This window comes from Chlorocebus sabaeus, chromosome 18 (genome assembly GCF_047675955.1).
Source record: "Chlorocebus sabaeus isolate Y175 chromosome 18, mChlSab1.0.hap1, whole genome shotgun sequence".
Taxonomy (NCBI): Eukaryota; Metazoa; Chordata; class Mammalia; order Primates; family Cercopithecidae; genus Chlorocebus; species Chlorocebus sabaeus.
This window is the reverse complement of record NC_132921.1, coordinates 21722290-21735602: the sequence shown is the minus strand read 5'-3', so window position 1 is coordinate 21735602 and position 13313 is coordinate 21722290. Positions and strand designations below refer to the sequence as shown.

General features: G+C 35.9%; 1 protein-coding gene across 2 annotated transcripts in view; it reads left to right on the top strand.

The window, feature by feature from the left end:
• The window catches only part of MALT1 (MALT1 paracaspase), an 81059-nt gene extending 68642 nt beyond the window's left edge, over positions 1–12417 (top strand). For both annotated transcript variants that reach the window (XM_008013950.3, XM_008013951.3), the window contains 4 exons: positions 3847–3996; positions 6327–6484; positions 7652–7777; positions 9398–12417. In XM_008013950.3, coding sequence (XP_008012141.1) covers positions 3847–3996; positions 6327–6484; positions 7652–7777; positions 9398–9835 — 872 coding nt within the window. In that variant the 3' untranslated portion in view covers positions 9836–12417. The remainder of the gene's footprint in view (positions 1–3846; positions 3997–6326; positions 6485–7651; positions 7778–9397) is intronic.
• Positions 12418–13313: the final 896 nt, after the last annotated feature.

The following is a 13313-nucleotide window of genomic DNA, read 5'->3' as shown; positions in this document are numbered from 1 at the left end:
TGAATCTGTACTCTCTCCATCACTTGATAGTCAGGCTTTTTTATTTTTGCCAATCAGATGTTAAATAGTATCTCATGTGGTCTTGATTTGATTTTCCCTAACCATTAGTGATATTGAACATTGTTCATATTTTTAATAGCTATGTGTGTATCTTGTGTGAAACATCTGTTCATGTCATTTGTCCATTTTTCTACTGTGTGTGTGGGGTTTTTTATTTTTCGGTTTATTGATTTAGAGAAATGTTGTCTGTGTTCTTGATATAATACTAGCAAGGATCGCTAAGACACTATTGAATAGAATAGGTAGTTGTGGGCATCCTTGTCTCGTTTCTGACTTTAAAGGGAATATTGCTAATGTTTTCACATTTAGAATAATATTGTAAGTTTTTCATTAACACTCCTCATCAGGTTAAGGAAGTTCTCTTTACATTGTTTTTTTGAAAATTTTTATTATGAATAAATGTTGAACAAGATTAAATGGTTTTTCTGCAGCTATGAAGAAGATAATAGGATGTTTCTTTTCTTTCAATTTCTTAATATGGTGAGTTAAATTTATAGTCTAACATTAAACCAACTTGAGGTAAATCATTTTCATTGGGATGTATTATATTTTTAATATACTACTAGATTTAATTTGCTATCATTTTGTTTAGAATTTTCATATCTAGATTCATATGGGAAATGGGCCTGTAATTTTACTTTCTTATAGTATTTGGTTTAATTTTATGAGAAAATAAAATTAGTATTTAGTGGTATCAGTGTTATGCTGATAGAATGTAGCGTAGGCCTTGTAGAATGAGATGGAGGTTGTGACGGCTGATTTTACGTCAACTTTCGCCAGGCCTCAGTGCCAAGATATTTAGTCCAGCATTATTCAGGATGTCTCTAGGTGATGGATCGAGCATTATTCTGGATGAGATTAAAGTTTAAATTGATGGACTTTCAGTAAAGCAGATTGCTCTCCATGGTGTGAATGGGCCTCATCCAGTTAGCCGAAGGCCTTAATGGAGCAAAAACTGACCTCCCACAAGCAGTGAGTTTGCCAGCAGCCTGCCTTTGGGGCTCAAACTACAGCTCTCCTCTGCATCCCCAGCCTGCCTGCCTGCCTGCAGATTTCAGACTTGCACTGCCACAATTCATAAACCAATACCTTAAGTCAATCCCTTCTTCTCACTCTATCTCTGGGTACACACACACATACACACGTGTACGCGTACGCATGTGCACATCTTGTTTGTACTGCTTCTCTGGAGAACTCTGATACAGAAGAAGTACCCCCTGTTGTTTACTGGGGAATTCTGTATAAATTGTGATCTATTTATGGTAGAACTTGCCTATAAACCAACCTGAGATTGGTGTTTTTTTGGTAGAAATACTACTGCTTCAATATCTTGAATATTTATTGTACCATGTAGGCTTTTCATTTCTTGAGTCCATTTTGATAAGTAATATTGTAATATTTTTGTAGGAATTTAGGCAGTTTTCAAATTTGTTGGCATTTAGTTGCTCATGTTCATATTTCTTTTTTTTTTTTCTGAGGCAGAGTCTTGCTCTGTCTCCCAGGCTGGAGTGCAGTGGTGCGATCTCGGCTCACCGCAACCTCCACCTCCCGGGTTCACGCCATTCTCCTGCCTCGGCCTCCACAGTAGCTGGGACTACAGGTGCCCGCCACCATGCCCGGCTTTTTGTATTTTTAGTAGAGACGGGGTTTCACCATGTTAGCCAGGGTGGTCTTGATCTCCCGACCTCGTGATCTGCCCACCTCGGCCTCCAAAGTGCTGGGATTACAGGCATGAGCCACGGTGCCTGGCCTAGTTGCTCATATTTCTAATAGTATTCTTTAATCTCTGCTTTATCTGTAATTATGTATCCATTTTCATCAGTATTACTTACTTGTACCTACTTTCCTCTCTTCTTTATTGCCAGCTTTTGCCAGTTGTGCTATTTCGTTTTGAAGAACCAATCTTTGGCTCCATTGATTTCTTCTACTTTTTCATTGTTTTCTACATCACTAACTTCTGCTGTTTATTTATGTCTTGCCTTGCATTTGATTTATTCTTTCTTTTTCTAACATCATCATAGTTCATTCACTTTTAGCCTGTTTTTTCCAATTTAAGTTTCTAAGGCTTTACATTTGTCTTAAAACATCACTTTTCGTCACATTCTACAAGTTTAGGGACTTTTTTAGTTTTTTTTTTCTTTGACCTTTAAGTTATATAATATTATCTTTAATTTTCAAATATGGCAGGAATTTTCACTTTTTATTTCTACCTTAATTGCTTTGTGATCGAATATAGTCTGTCTAGTTGCTATGCTTTGAAATTTGTGGAGGTTTTCATTATGGCCAAGTAAAAGATGAAATTTTGTAAATTTTGCATGTGTACTTGAGAAAAAATGGATATTTTTATAGTAACTGGTTGCAGAACTCTATGTGTGCCCATTAGGTTTGGCCTATTAATTTTTATTGTTTTTTTTTCAGTTCTATATTTCTGCTGATAGTCTCTTTGATCAATAATTGAGATGTTGAAATCTCTCAGGTTACCAATTTTCTTGTAATTCTAGCACTTTTTCATAGTGACTATTTTTGTTTTAAATGTTTATATTTTCTTATTGAATTGAACCTTTATCATTATGTAGTGATGCCTCCATTTCAAATGCTTTTTTGTCTTTCTGGTATCATATTAATAGAGCCACACTAGCTTCCTTTTTGTTGACCTAATATGCTATTTTTTACACTTTTACTTTCCTACTTTTAACCCCTAGGCTAGCCTGCTTCTCTACACTTTTACTTTCAAACATTTCATGTCATTCTGCTTTGCTGTAGCTTTTGGAGGCACCGTATAACAGATTGTTTAAAATCCAATCTAGGCCGGGCGCGGTGGTTCAAGCCTGTAATCCCAGCACTTTGGGAGGCCGAGACAGGGCGGATCACGAGGTCAGGGGATCGAGACCATCCTGGCTAACACGGTGAAACCCCGTCTCTACTAAAAAAAAAAACATACAAAAAACTAGCCGGGCGAAGTGGTGGGCGCCTGTAGTCCCAGCTACTCGGGAGGCTGAGGCAGGAGAATGGCGGAAACCCGGGAGGCGGAGCTTGCAGTGAGCCGGGATCGCGCTACTGCACTCCAGCCTGGGCCACAGAGCGAGACTCTGTCTCAAAAAAAAAAAAAAATAAAATCCAATCTAATAATCTTGGTCTTTTAATGAGAAAATTTAGTTAATTTACATTTGTTATTTTTTGTACTTGTTTTAACCATCTAATTTTTTGATTTGGCTCATTTTCTCCTTTTTTAAAAAAATTGTATATCTTTTCTTCTCTAACAAATAATAATTTTAATGTACTCCTACAATACTAGGTGTCTCCTTTTAACCCCCAACATGATGATTTAACTTAGACTTAGTTCTGGATCACATATATTTTTGTCTATTTTTTTTAAAAAAAAGAACCTTTACTATTGTTAATTTATAATGTAGTAGACAGAAGTATGATAAACTATAACTTAAAGAATATACTTCTAAATTTAAATTGATGTGTATCCAGATACATTAGTCTGTATCTAAAACATGTTGAATGAAAATGGCACATTACAAAGACATACATATAACATTTTTGTTGAATTCGAAAACCTAAAACATTGGCATATACCGTTTATGAATACCTACACATGAGTAAAAATTAAAACATGATTGCTGTGTCTGGCACATAATAGGTGCTCTGGAAATACTTGTTGAGTGAATAAATGATGCTGAGAATATAACCTGATAATGTAGGATAGTTCTTATCCTAGATATTTAAAACATAAGAATTGGTGGTCTGAAAAATAATATTTATTTTCATATCTTTTAGATATGGGTAAGTGTCACCTTACCAAAGGCAAACAGGCTCTAGAGATTCGAAGTAGTTTATCTGAGAAGAGAGCACTTACTGATCCAATACAGGGAACAGAGTATTCTGCAGAATCTCTTGTGCGGAATCTACAGTGGGCCAAGGCTCATGGTATGGTAAAGCCCTTTTTTTAGATCTATAATATACTTACGTTAAATCATAAAGTTTCTTCTGAATAAATAACTTTCCTGCCAATTTTACAGTGAAAATATTTTGGCCTTCTAGGCAAATCTCAAACCAAACCAATATTTCAATTATGGATATTACACTGGTGTATTTGATGTTAGAGATATCAAATTATTTAGCCCATTATTGTCACTATTGGTAAAATTAAAATGACCATTTAAAAAATTTTCTATTTTTACGATAGGTTAATTTTCCATTCATCTAATACACAATCCTTAGAGTCTCCTATATTGTGACCTGTTAAAGTGTGCAGCTGTCGAAAATCATGGATTGGGTTCTGATCCAGTCTCTACCACTGTATGAACATGTTATCTATAACATGTAAATAAGAAATAGTACCTGCTTCAGGCCAGTTGTGGTGGCTCACACCTGTAATCCTAGCACTTCGGGAGGCCGAGGCAGGTGGATCACCTGAGGTCAGGAGTTAGAGACCAGCCGGGGCAACATGGGAAAACCTCATCTCTACTGAAAATACAGAAAGTTAGCAGAGTGTGGTGGCACATGCCTATAATCCCAACTACTAGGGTGGCTGAGGCGAGAGAATCTCTTGAACCTGAGAGTTGGAGGTCCCACTGCACTCCAGTCTGGGCGACAGAGCGAGACTCTGTCTGGAAAAGAAAAAGAAAACAGTACCTGCCTCATAGGTTATTGGGATTGAATGGGTGTGCAGGTAGAAATGAGCAGGTACAGAGCACTCAGCAAGTCCTCTGTACTTGTGATTATTCATATATAACTGAGCATCCTCTCTGGACACTTGATCAGTAAGTTGAGTGATCAGCAGAGAAGACGAGGTGAAAATCAATCTGTACCTTAATTACCTTTTGCTAATTATGTATGGTTTAATGAAAAAAGTTTACCGATTGAAATAATTTTGGATTTTCTGAGTCCAAGTATCTATTCTGTGAGTCTCTTGCAGATAATTGAAAAATAATTGTATTTATTGAACTTCTGTAAAATATCTTTATTTTCATACATAAGTTTTGTTCTTGGCCAGGTACGGTGGCTCACACCTGTAATCCCAGCACTTGGGGAGGCCGAGATGGGTGAATCACCTGGGGTCAGGAGTTCAAGACCAGCCTGGCCAACATGGTGAAACTCCATCTCTACTAAAAATACAAAAAATTAGCTGGTCATGGTGGCAGGCGCCTGTAATCCCAGCTACTTTGGAGGCTGAGCCAGGAGAATCACTTGAACCCGGGAGTCGGAGGTTGCAGTGAGCCGAGGTCACGCCATTGTACTCCAGCCTGGGCAACAAGAGCAAAACTCAGTCTCAAAAAAAATTTGTTCTCTAATGTGCATTTTTAGTAAATTAACATACTAAAGCACATTAAAATGTAAAATGCTATAAATATCTCACCATTCCAGATAACTGGATAAGTAATTGAAATTGAGTGTCTTTTCTCTAAAAAAGATCTAAACAAACAACAAAATTACAGTGGTAAAGGTCAACAATAAATGAAACAATAAAACAAAACTAAAAGGTCATATAGAAAGTATTTGTAACAAATTTAATAAGTAGGTAGTTTTTTAATAATAAAGAGCTCATACAAAAAGGTAAGAGAAAAAAACATTTAGATCCTCAGTAAACAAGCAAATGATGCAAATTCAATAATCCACACTGCTGGAAGTATAGAGAAAAATTTTTTAAATGGCTAATTTAAGTAATTAAAGAATAGTTAAAACTATGATGGTATCTTTCTACTTTTTAATACCATCAAGTAGACGAATGTTTTAAAAATACTCTGTTTTGGACATGTTATGCTGAAACTTTATATTCCATGTCAACTGAAAATAATTTGTCCCATATGTAAGGGAACAATCACATAGCTATATCTGACAATCTTAAAGCATTATGAACTATGATAGAAAAGCAATAAAACCCAGAAGTATTATATTCAAGAGTTAACAGAATGGTTAAAGGTAACAAACTATAGTGTGGCCATTCAGTGACACTGTGCTTTATTAAAAATTCTGGTCATATAAATTGAGGCAACAGTGAAAATTTATCTACAGTTGTATGCATATTTTTTATTGCCACAATAAAAATTATATATACAGTTGGATAAGAACTATAAGCAAATGGTAAATGAAAGATTTTGTTTGGCCAGCAGAATATTGAGCTTTATTTTTTAAATTGTATGTGTTTAAACAATGTAAATCATGTTTTTAAGCAAAAGAAATACTATATTCTCCTCCATAAATATTTGCCTTTTATCAGGAAACCTACCAAAGTTATTCTTACTGTTCTTTTTCAGAACTTCCAGAAAGTATGTGTCTTAAGTTTGACTGTGGTGTTCAGATTCAATTAGGATTTGCAGCTGAGTTTTCCAATGTCATGATAATCTATACAAGTATAGTTTACAAACCACCCGAGATAATAATGTGTGATGCCTACGTTACCGATTTTCCACTTGTGAGTTTCTCTTTTATTTAAAATAGTGATATATTCTCACTTATTAAAGACTAAATTTTTTAACTTAAAGTTGATGGTAAATATAAAGGAAATATATATGTGTATATATTTATAGTTTAGTAACACTGGTCATAATATTTACTAATTGCCAAAATACCTTAAGTTTATGAGATTTAGAAATGTCTAAAGTTCACTCAGGAAGGATGCCTTTGATTTCTTGTATCCTAAACAGGAGAGCCAATGTGAAGGAATAAAATGTGCTATAAATATGTCAAGAATAATTTCCTTTTAAACAGTTATAACTTATATTGGAAACAGTAGTTTTTAAGTCTTGTTAAGGTATGGTCATATCCTGGAATAATAGAAATCTAGTTCTGCTCTTTTCAAACATTTAGGTATGATAGTTATTTTATGTTGGTCTGAAGAAGCCAGTAAATAGTACCCCTCTTTCCTACATGAGTGTGACAAACTGAGAAGCAAGCAAGGAGTAAGACAAGCAGAAACCCAAAATACCACTTTTATTACTGATAGAGGCTTTGTGGAGGATATTGCTTCATGTCAGAGTAAACGGTCTAGCACCAAACCCCAGAATTCAGTGGCCACCCCACACCTCCAGTTTCAGCACTATGGAGCCCCGATAGGCTTCCTGGGGTGCTGAGCAAGCCAGGGGCCTGTGGGCTTCTCACTGGAGGAGCAGAACCCTCTTACTCTTGGCCATTGGGTTGACTCTAAAAGAAAAAGGAAAAGGCTGTTTATTTATCCTTCTTAAATATTCTAATCATATAAATTTCCCTGTACCTTCCCAAAAGTGATGATTAAGAGAAGAGAATCCAGGAGTCAAACACTAATGGGGCTCTCTCTGCTTAAGAGGAAACTTGAGTAGCTCAAGAAGCATTTCTAGGAATCATTTGAAAGGAAACTCTGTTTCAGAGCTCACTTTACTTTTTAAATGGCTTAATACAGAATTGAGAATTCGTATTATAACCAGAGATTGTTGTTTTCATTGTTTAGCCCTGGATAATTTTGGGATTATCAAAATTTGCAAAAGGCAAAAATTCACGAGAGAACAATATCAGTTAAGACCTCTTATGTACTAGATTATATTGTGGCTTTCATTGATTTCATTATTAACAGTCACTTTTTTTTTTTTTTTTTTTTTTTTTACAGGACCTGGATATTGATCCAAAAGATGCAAATAAAGGCACACCTGAAGAAACTGGCAGCTACTTGGTATCAAAGGATCTTCCCAAGCATTGCCTGTATACCAGACTCAGTTCACTGCAAAAATTAAAGGTTACTCCCTTTTCTGTTTATAGCTACTAATGGAAAACTTTATGAAACTAGAAATTTACTTTGGCATAGACCATAGATATGCTGCCTTATTATTAAACTAGAGATAACCAGTCGACAGAAGGTCCTATCAGTGACCCTTCTTATATTCTGTTTCCGCTGGTGGCCACAGGACTTTGTGTGCTTACCTTCCATAATGCAGAAAAATTAGTAACATAGAGCATATTCTTTTTTCTTTTTGTAGAGACAGAGTCTTAACTCTGTCGCCCAGGCTGCAGTGCAGTGGTATGAACATAGCTTACTATAACCTCAAACTCCTGAGTGCAAATGATCCTGCCACCTCAGCTTCCCAAGTAGCTGAGTCTGCTGGCACATGCCACCGCACCCAGCTAATTTTTTAAAACATTTTGTAGAGAAGGGAGCTCACTATATTGCCCAGGCCAATCTCGAACTACTGGCCTCAAGAATCCTCCCTTCTTGGCCTCCCAAAGCACTCAGATTACAGGTGTGAGCTACCACTCCCAGCTCCATATTCTACTTTTAAATATGTTCAGATTTTCAAGTAATCGTTTCCTAGTTCTGTAACTAAACATATAGCAAATTAGAATTGGAATTTCTTTTCCATTTTTTATTTCTAGTTGACTTACAAATGAGAAGCTAGTTCTGCATGTTGAGTGTTCTAATGAAAGCTTTCTTTGCAAAAATTGAGATTTTAATTTGTTCACAAGTACATGCCCATAGAATGTATCAGCTAAAACTCAGGGAATGGAATGGGCACAATTGAAATTACACATGTAAACCTGTTGTCATCCTGTTCGGAGCTCATCTACTTAAAGTCCTTTCTTCTCTTAAAAAGTTAGCCCATTATCTGATTCAGTTATATTTTCCATCTACGATTATGGATTACTATATTTTAAAAACAACTTTAGCTTTTTTTATAAAACTGGTATAAAACTGGTTTTGGTTTTTTGTTTTTGTTTTTTTTTGAAGTGGTGTCTGTCACCTAGGCTGGAGTGCAATGGCACAATCTCAGCTAACTGCAACCTCCACGTCCTGGACTCAAGTGATTCTTGTGCCTCAGCCTCCTGAGTAGCCGGGACTACAGGCACACGCCACCATGCCCAGTTAATTTTTTGTATTTTTAGTAGAGACGGGTTTTACCACGTTGGCCAGGCTGGTCTTGAACTCCTAACTTCAAGTAATCCATCTGCCTCATCCTCCCAAAGTGCTGGGATAGGCATGAGCCACCATGCCCGGCCCAGATCATTCCCCATCTCTAGTAATAAGGAAGGATAAGTTTCCTAAGCTGCACTGCTTGGAAAATATGTTTTCCCTGTTCATCTAGAATATAAGATCTCTCACTTTGACTACTAACAGTACTAAGAACTAGAAATTCTAAATGTGTTGTAAGTATCGCATGAAGGAAAAGGAAGATGATGATAGCTGGCATTTCTCAGTTTTGGGGAGATATAAAGGATGCCTTGAGGATTTGGAACCTGGAAAAGGAGAGTTAGTGGATTTTTGGTGGCGAGGGGGTGGGATGTGTATGTGTGAATAATATTTTCAGATTGCTATATATTTACTGTTGATGCCAATAATAAACCAGATTTTTTTCCTTTCCAGGAACATCTAGTCTTCACAGTATGTTTATCATATCAGTACTCAGGATTGGAAGATACTGTAGAGGACAAGCAGGAAGTGAATGTTGGGAAACCTCTCATTGCTAAATTAGACATGCATCGAGGTTTGGGAAGGAAGACTTGCTTTCAAACTTGTCTTATGTCTAATGGTCCTTACCAGAGTTCTGCAGCCACCTCAGGAGGAGCAGGGCATTATCACTCATTGCAAGACCCATTCCATGGTGTTTACCATTCACATCCTGGTAATCCAAGTAACGTTACACCAGCAGATAGCTGTCATTGCAGCCGGACTCCAGATGCATTTATTTCAAGTTTCGCTCACCATTCTTCATGTCATTTTAGTCGAAGTAATGTGCCAGTAGAGACAACTGATGAAATACCGTTTAGTTTCTCTGACAGGCTCAGAATTTCTGAAAAATGACCGCCTTGTTTTTGAAAGTTAGCATAATTATAGATGCCTCCTGTGAGATAGTACTACACTTACATAAAGTGAAAAGGCAAATTTGTATATGTAGAGAAAGAATAGTAGTAACTGTTTCATAGCAAACTTCAGGACTTTGAGATGTTGGAATTACATTATTTAATCACAGACTTCCTCTTTCTAAGATTTTGTGAATTGGTTGATTAGTTCTGTACAAATGAAGTATGGAGGTGTGTATGTTTATATGTATATAACAAAATATTTTCATCGTGACCATCTGAAGTAAGAGCAATGGGAATGGCATTATTGCAGAATAAGTCATTGTATTTTTAACACCAGAAAGAACCTTGCTGATCACCAGGCATAACCTCATTTTATCAATGGAAGAAACACATAAAGGCATCTAAGTTAGAGCTGGCACCAGAACTGAGACCTCCAGAAATCTATTCCAGTATTTTTTCCACTACACACTGCCTTCCTGACAGGTTCTGAGCTAAGTGTTATTTTTGTAGATAGAGTGAAATATATTTATATGTATAAATATATAGAGATACATAGCTGTGTATTGTCTAAAGGAATGTACAGACTTTAGTTTTTGATAAGGACTTTGCTGCAAGTTTTAGTTAAGAGGTTTGTATATAAATCTGATGTAGAACAGGCTGAAATTTCTTGTTCATAAGATTATAAAACCGCATGAGAAGTGATCAAATGTTTGTTAAAGCTAGATAGAGGTTAAGAATCAAGATATAATGGATAATTTTCATAGCTGCCTATCTGAATTTTCCAAATATTTAGCATCTTCCTTGATAATACGTATTTTCTTCTTGAATTTCACTGGCCTTATGAGATAATATTCTTATCTTTGGTTCTACCTAAAAGTTGGTTAAAAATGCAATTGGCACTAACAAGGAAAAATACTGAATTAATAATTTTAAAAGTCTCACAAAGAAAATCACAGGCCTAGATGGCTTCACTGCTGAATTCTACCAAACATTAAAATTAGCACTAATTTTTTGCAAACTGTTTCTAAAAGTAGGAGAGAATAGAATACTTACCAACGTATTCTAGGAGGTATTACCCTGATACTAGACTAGATATCACAAGAAAACTATAAGCCAATATTCCTTATTAATACACAAAAATCATTAACAAAAATATTAGCAAACTGAATCCAGCAATGTATAAAAAGGATTCTACATCATGACCAAGTGGAATTTATCCCAGGAATTCAAGGTTGGTTCAACATCTAAAAATCAAATAAACTAATATACAGTCAGTTCTCATTATTGACAGTAATTATGTTCTACAAAATATTCTCCCACAAACACTGAATTAAATATGGAACAACTGCTTTTAGGAGAATGTGTTTGTGTATATGTATACATATGTTTATCTCATGCACATTATGAGCTTGAATTCTTAATTCATCCTAGAAAATTCTACTTTATTTTACAGAAGTGAAAGTGAGGTATCAAGTGTTAAGTGACATGCCTACTAACAGGTGTCAGAGCTGAAATTCAAACCCCATCCACCTGGCCCTGGAGCCAGAGCTTCTTGAACTACACTGAATTTCCCCTGCCATTTCCATCCCCCAGTCATTTCTCTATGAGGCTGAAACAGGAAGGCAGAGCATCATCATGTTCAGCCTCAGCTGGGACCATGTGTATTGGGTGACTCAAATTTTTCATCCATTTACACATATCCACAAATGACCGCAAAAGTGCCACAGATATCAATTTGAGGGTTATAAATTTTAGCAAGTTGGTAAATTCACAAATACATAATTATGAATAATGAGGATCAACTGTACCATATTTAATAAAGCACAAAACCCACATAGATTGTCTTAATAGAGACAGAAATAGCATTTGATAAAATCCAAAACTTTTCATGATAAAAACACTCAACAAACTTAGGAATAAAAGGAATCTTCCTACACATGATAAATATAACATCTATGAAAAGCCCACATATGACATTATACTTCATGGTGATAGACTGAAGGCTGAATGTTTTCCTCTTAAGATTGGGAAGGACAAGGATGTTCACTCACACTACTTCTATTCAGCATTGTACTTGAAGTTCTAGCCAGAGCAGTTAGGTTAGGAATTCAAGGTTTGTTCAACATCTAAAAAATCAAATAAGCTAATAAAAGCCATTTATACTGCAAAAAAAGTGAAACTATATGTATTCACAGTTGATATATACTTGTATATAGAAAATGCTAAGGAATCCCTAAAAAGTAATGAGTTCAACAGGTTGCAGGATACAAGATCAAATATTATACAAAAATCAGTTTTAATTCTATACTAACAACAAACATTCTGAAAATGAGAATAAAGAAATCCTACATACAGTAGCATCAAGAATAAAACTACAACATATTGTTTAAAGAAATTAAGATCCAGATAAATGGGAAGACATCCATGTTCATGGATTAGAAGACTTAATATTGGTAAGATGGCAATGTTGCCCAAATTAGTCTACATATTCAACACAATTCCTATCAAAAACCTAGCTGTATTTTTTGCAGAAATTGACAAGCTGATGATAAAATTAATACGGAAATGCAGGGGACCCAGAATAGCCAAAAAATCTTGGAAAAGAACAAAGTTGGAAGACACTTTTACCAATTTCAAAATGTGCTGTGAAGCTACAATAAGATAGTGTAGGCATACAGATAGACATATTGATCAGAGGAATGGAACTGAACATCTAGAAATAAACCCATACATTTCTGATCAACTTATTTTCAACAAGGATGCTAATACCATTCAATAGGGAAGGAGTGGTCTTTTCAACAAACGGTGCTGGGACAACTGATAGCTACATGCCCAGCAAAAGGATCCCTACTTCCTACCACATTACAAATTCTAACTCAAAATGGATCATAGACCTAAATGTAAGAGTTTAAACTCTTAGAAGAAAACAGAAGTAAATCTTTGTGCTGTTGGGCTTAGGAATGGGGTCTTAGATACAACACCAAAAGCACAAGCAACAAAGGAAAACAATACATAAATGGAACTTCATCAAAATTAACTTGTCTTAAAGGATACCATTAAGAAAGTGAAAACCCTCAGAATGGGAGGAAAAAAATTTGAAAAATCATGTATGTAATAATTAAAAAAAAAAAATCCATGCAGGTGCCCAGCTGTGGTTACCACAGAGCAGCACTGTCCCAGTGAACTTGCTGTGATGATAGGATGCTTGGTGTCCGCACTCCCAGTGTGATAGCTTTTAGCCTCATGGGGTTGTTGAGCAATTGAAATAATAGCTAGTGTGAGGAATTGAATTTAAAATTTTAGTTTTAGGCCAGGTGTGGTGGCTCACACCTATAATCTCAGTACGTTGGGAGGCCAAGGTAGGTGGCTCTCGAGCCCAGGAGTTTGAGACCAGCTTGGCCAAGATGGCAAAACCCTGTCTCTACTAAAAATACAAAAAAAAAAATTAGCTGGGCATGGTGGCACACGCCTGTAAT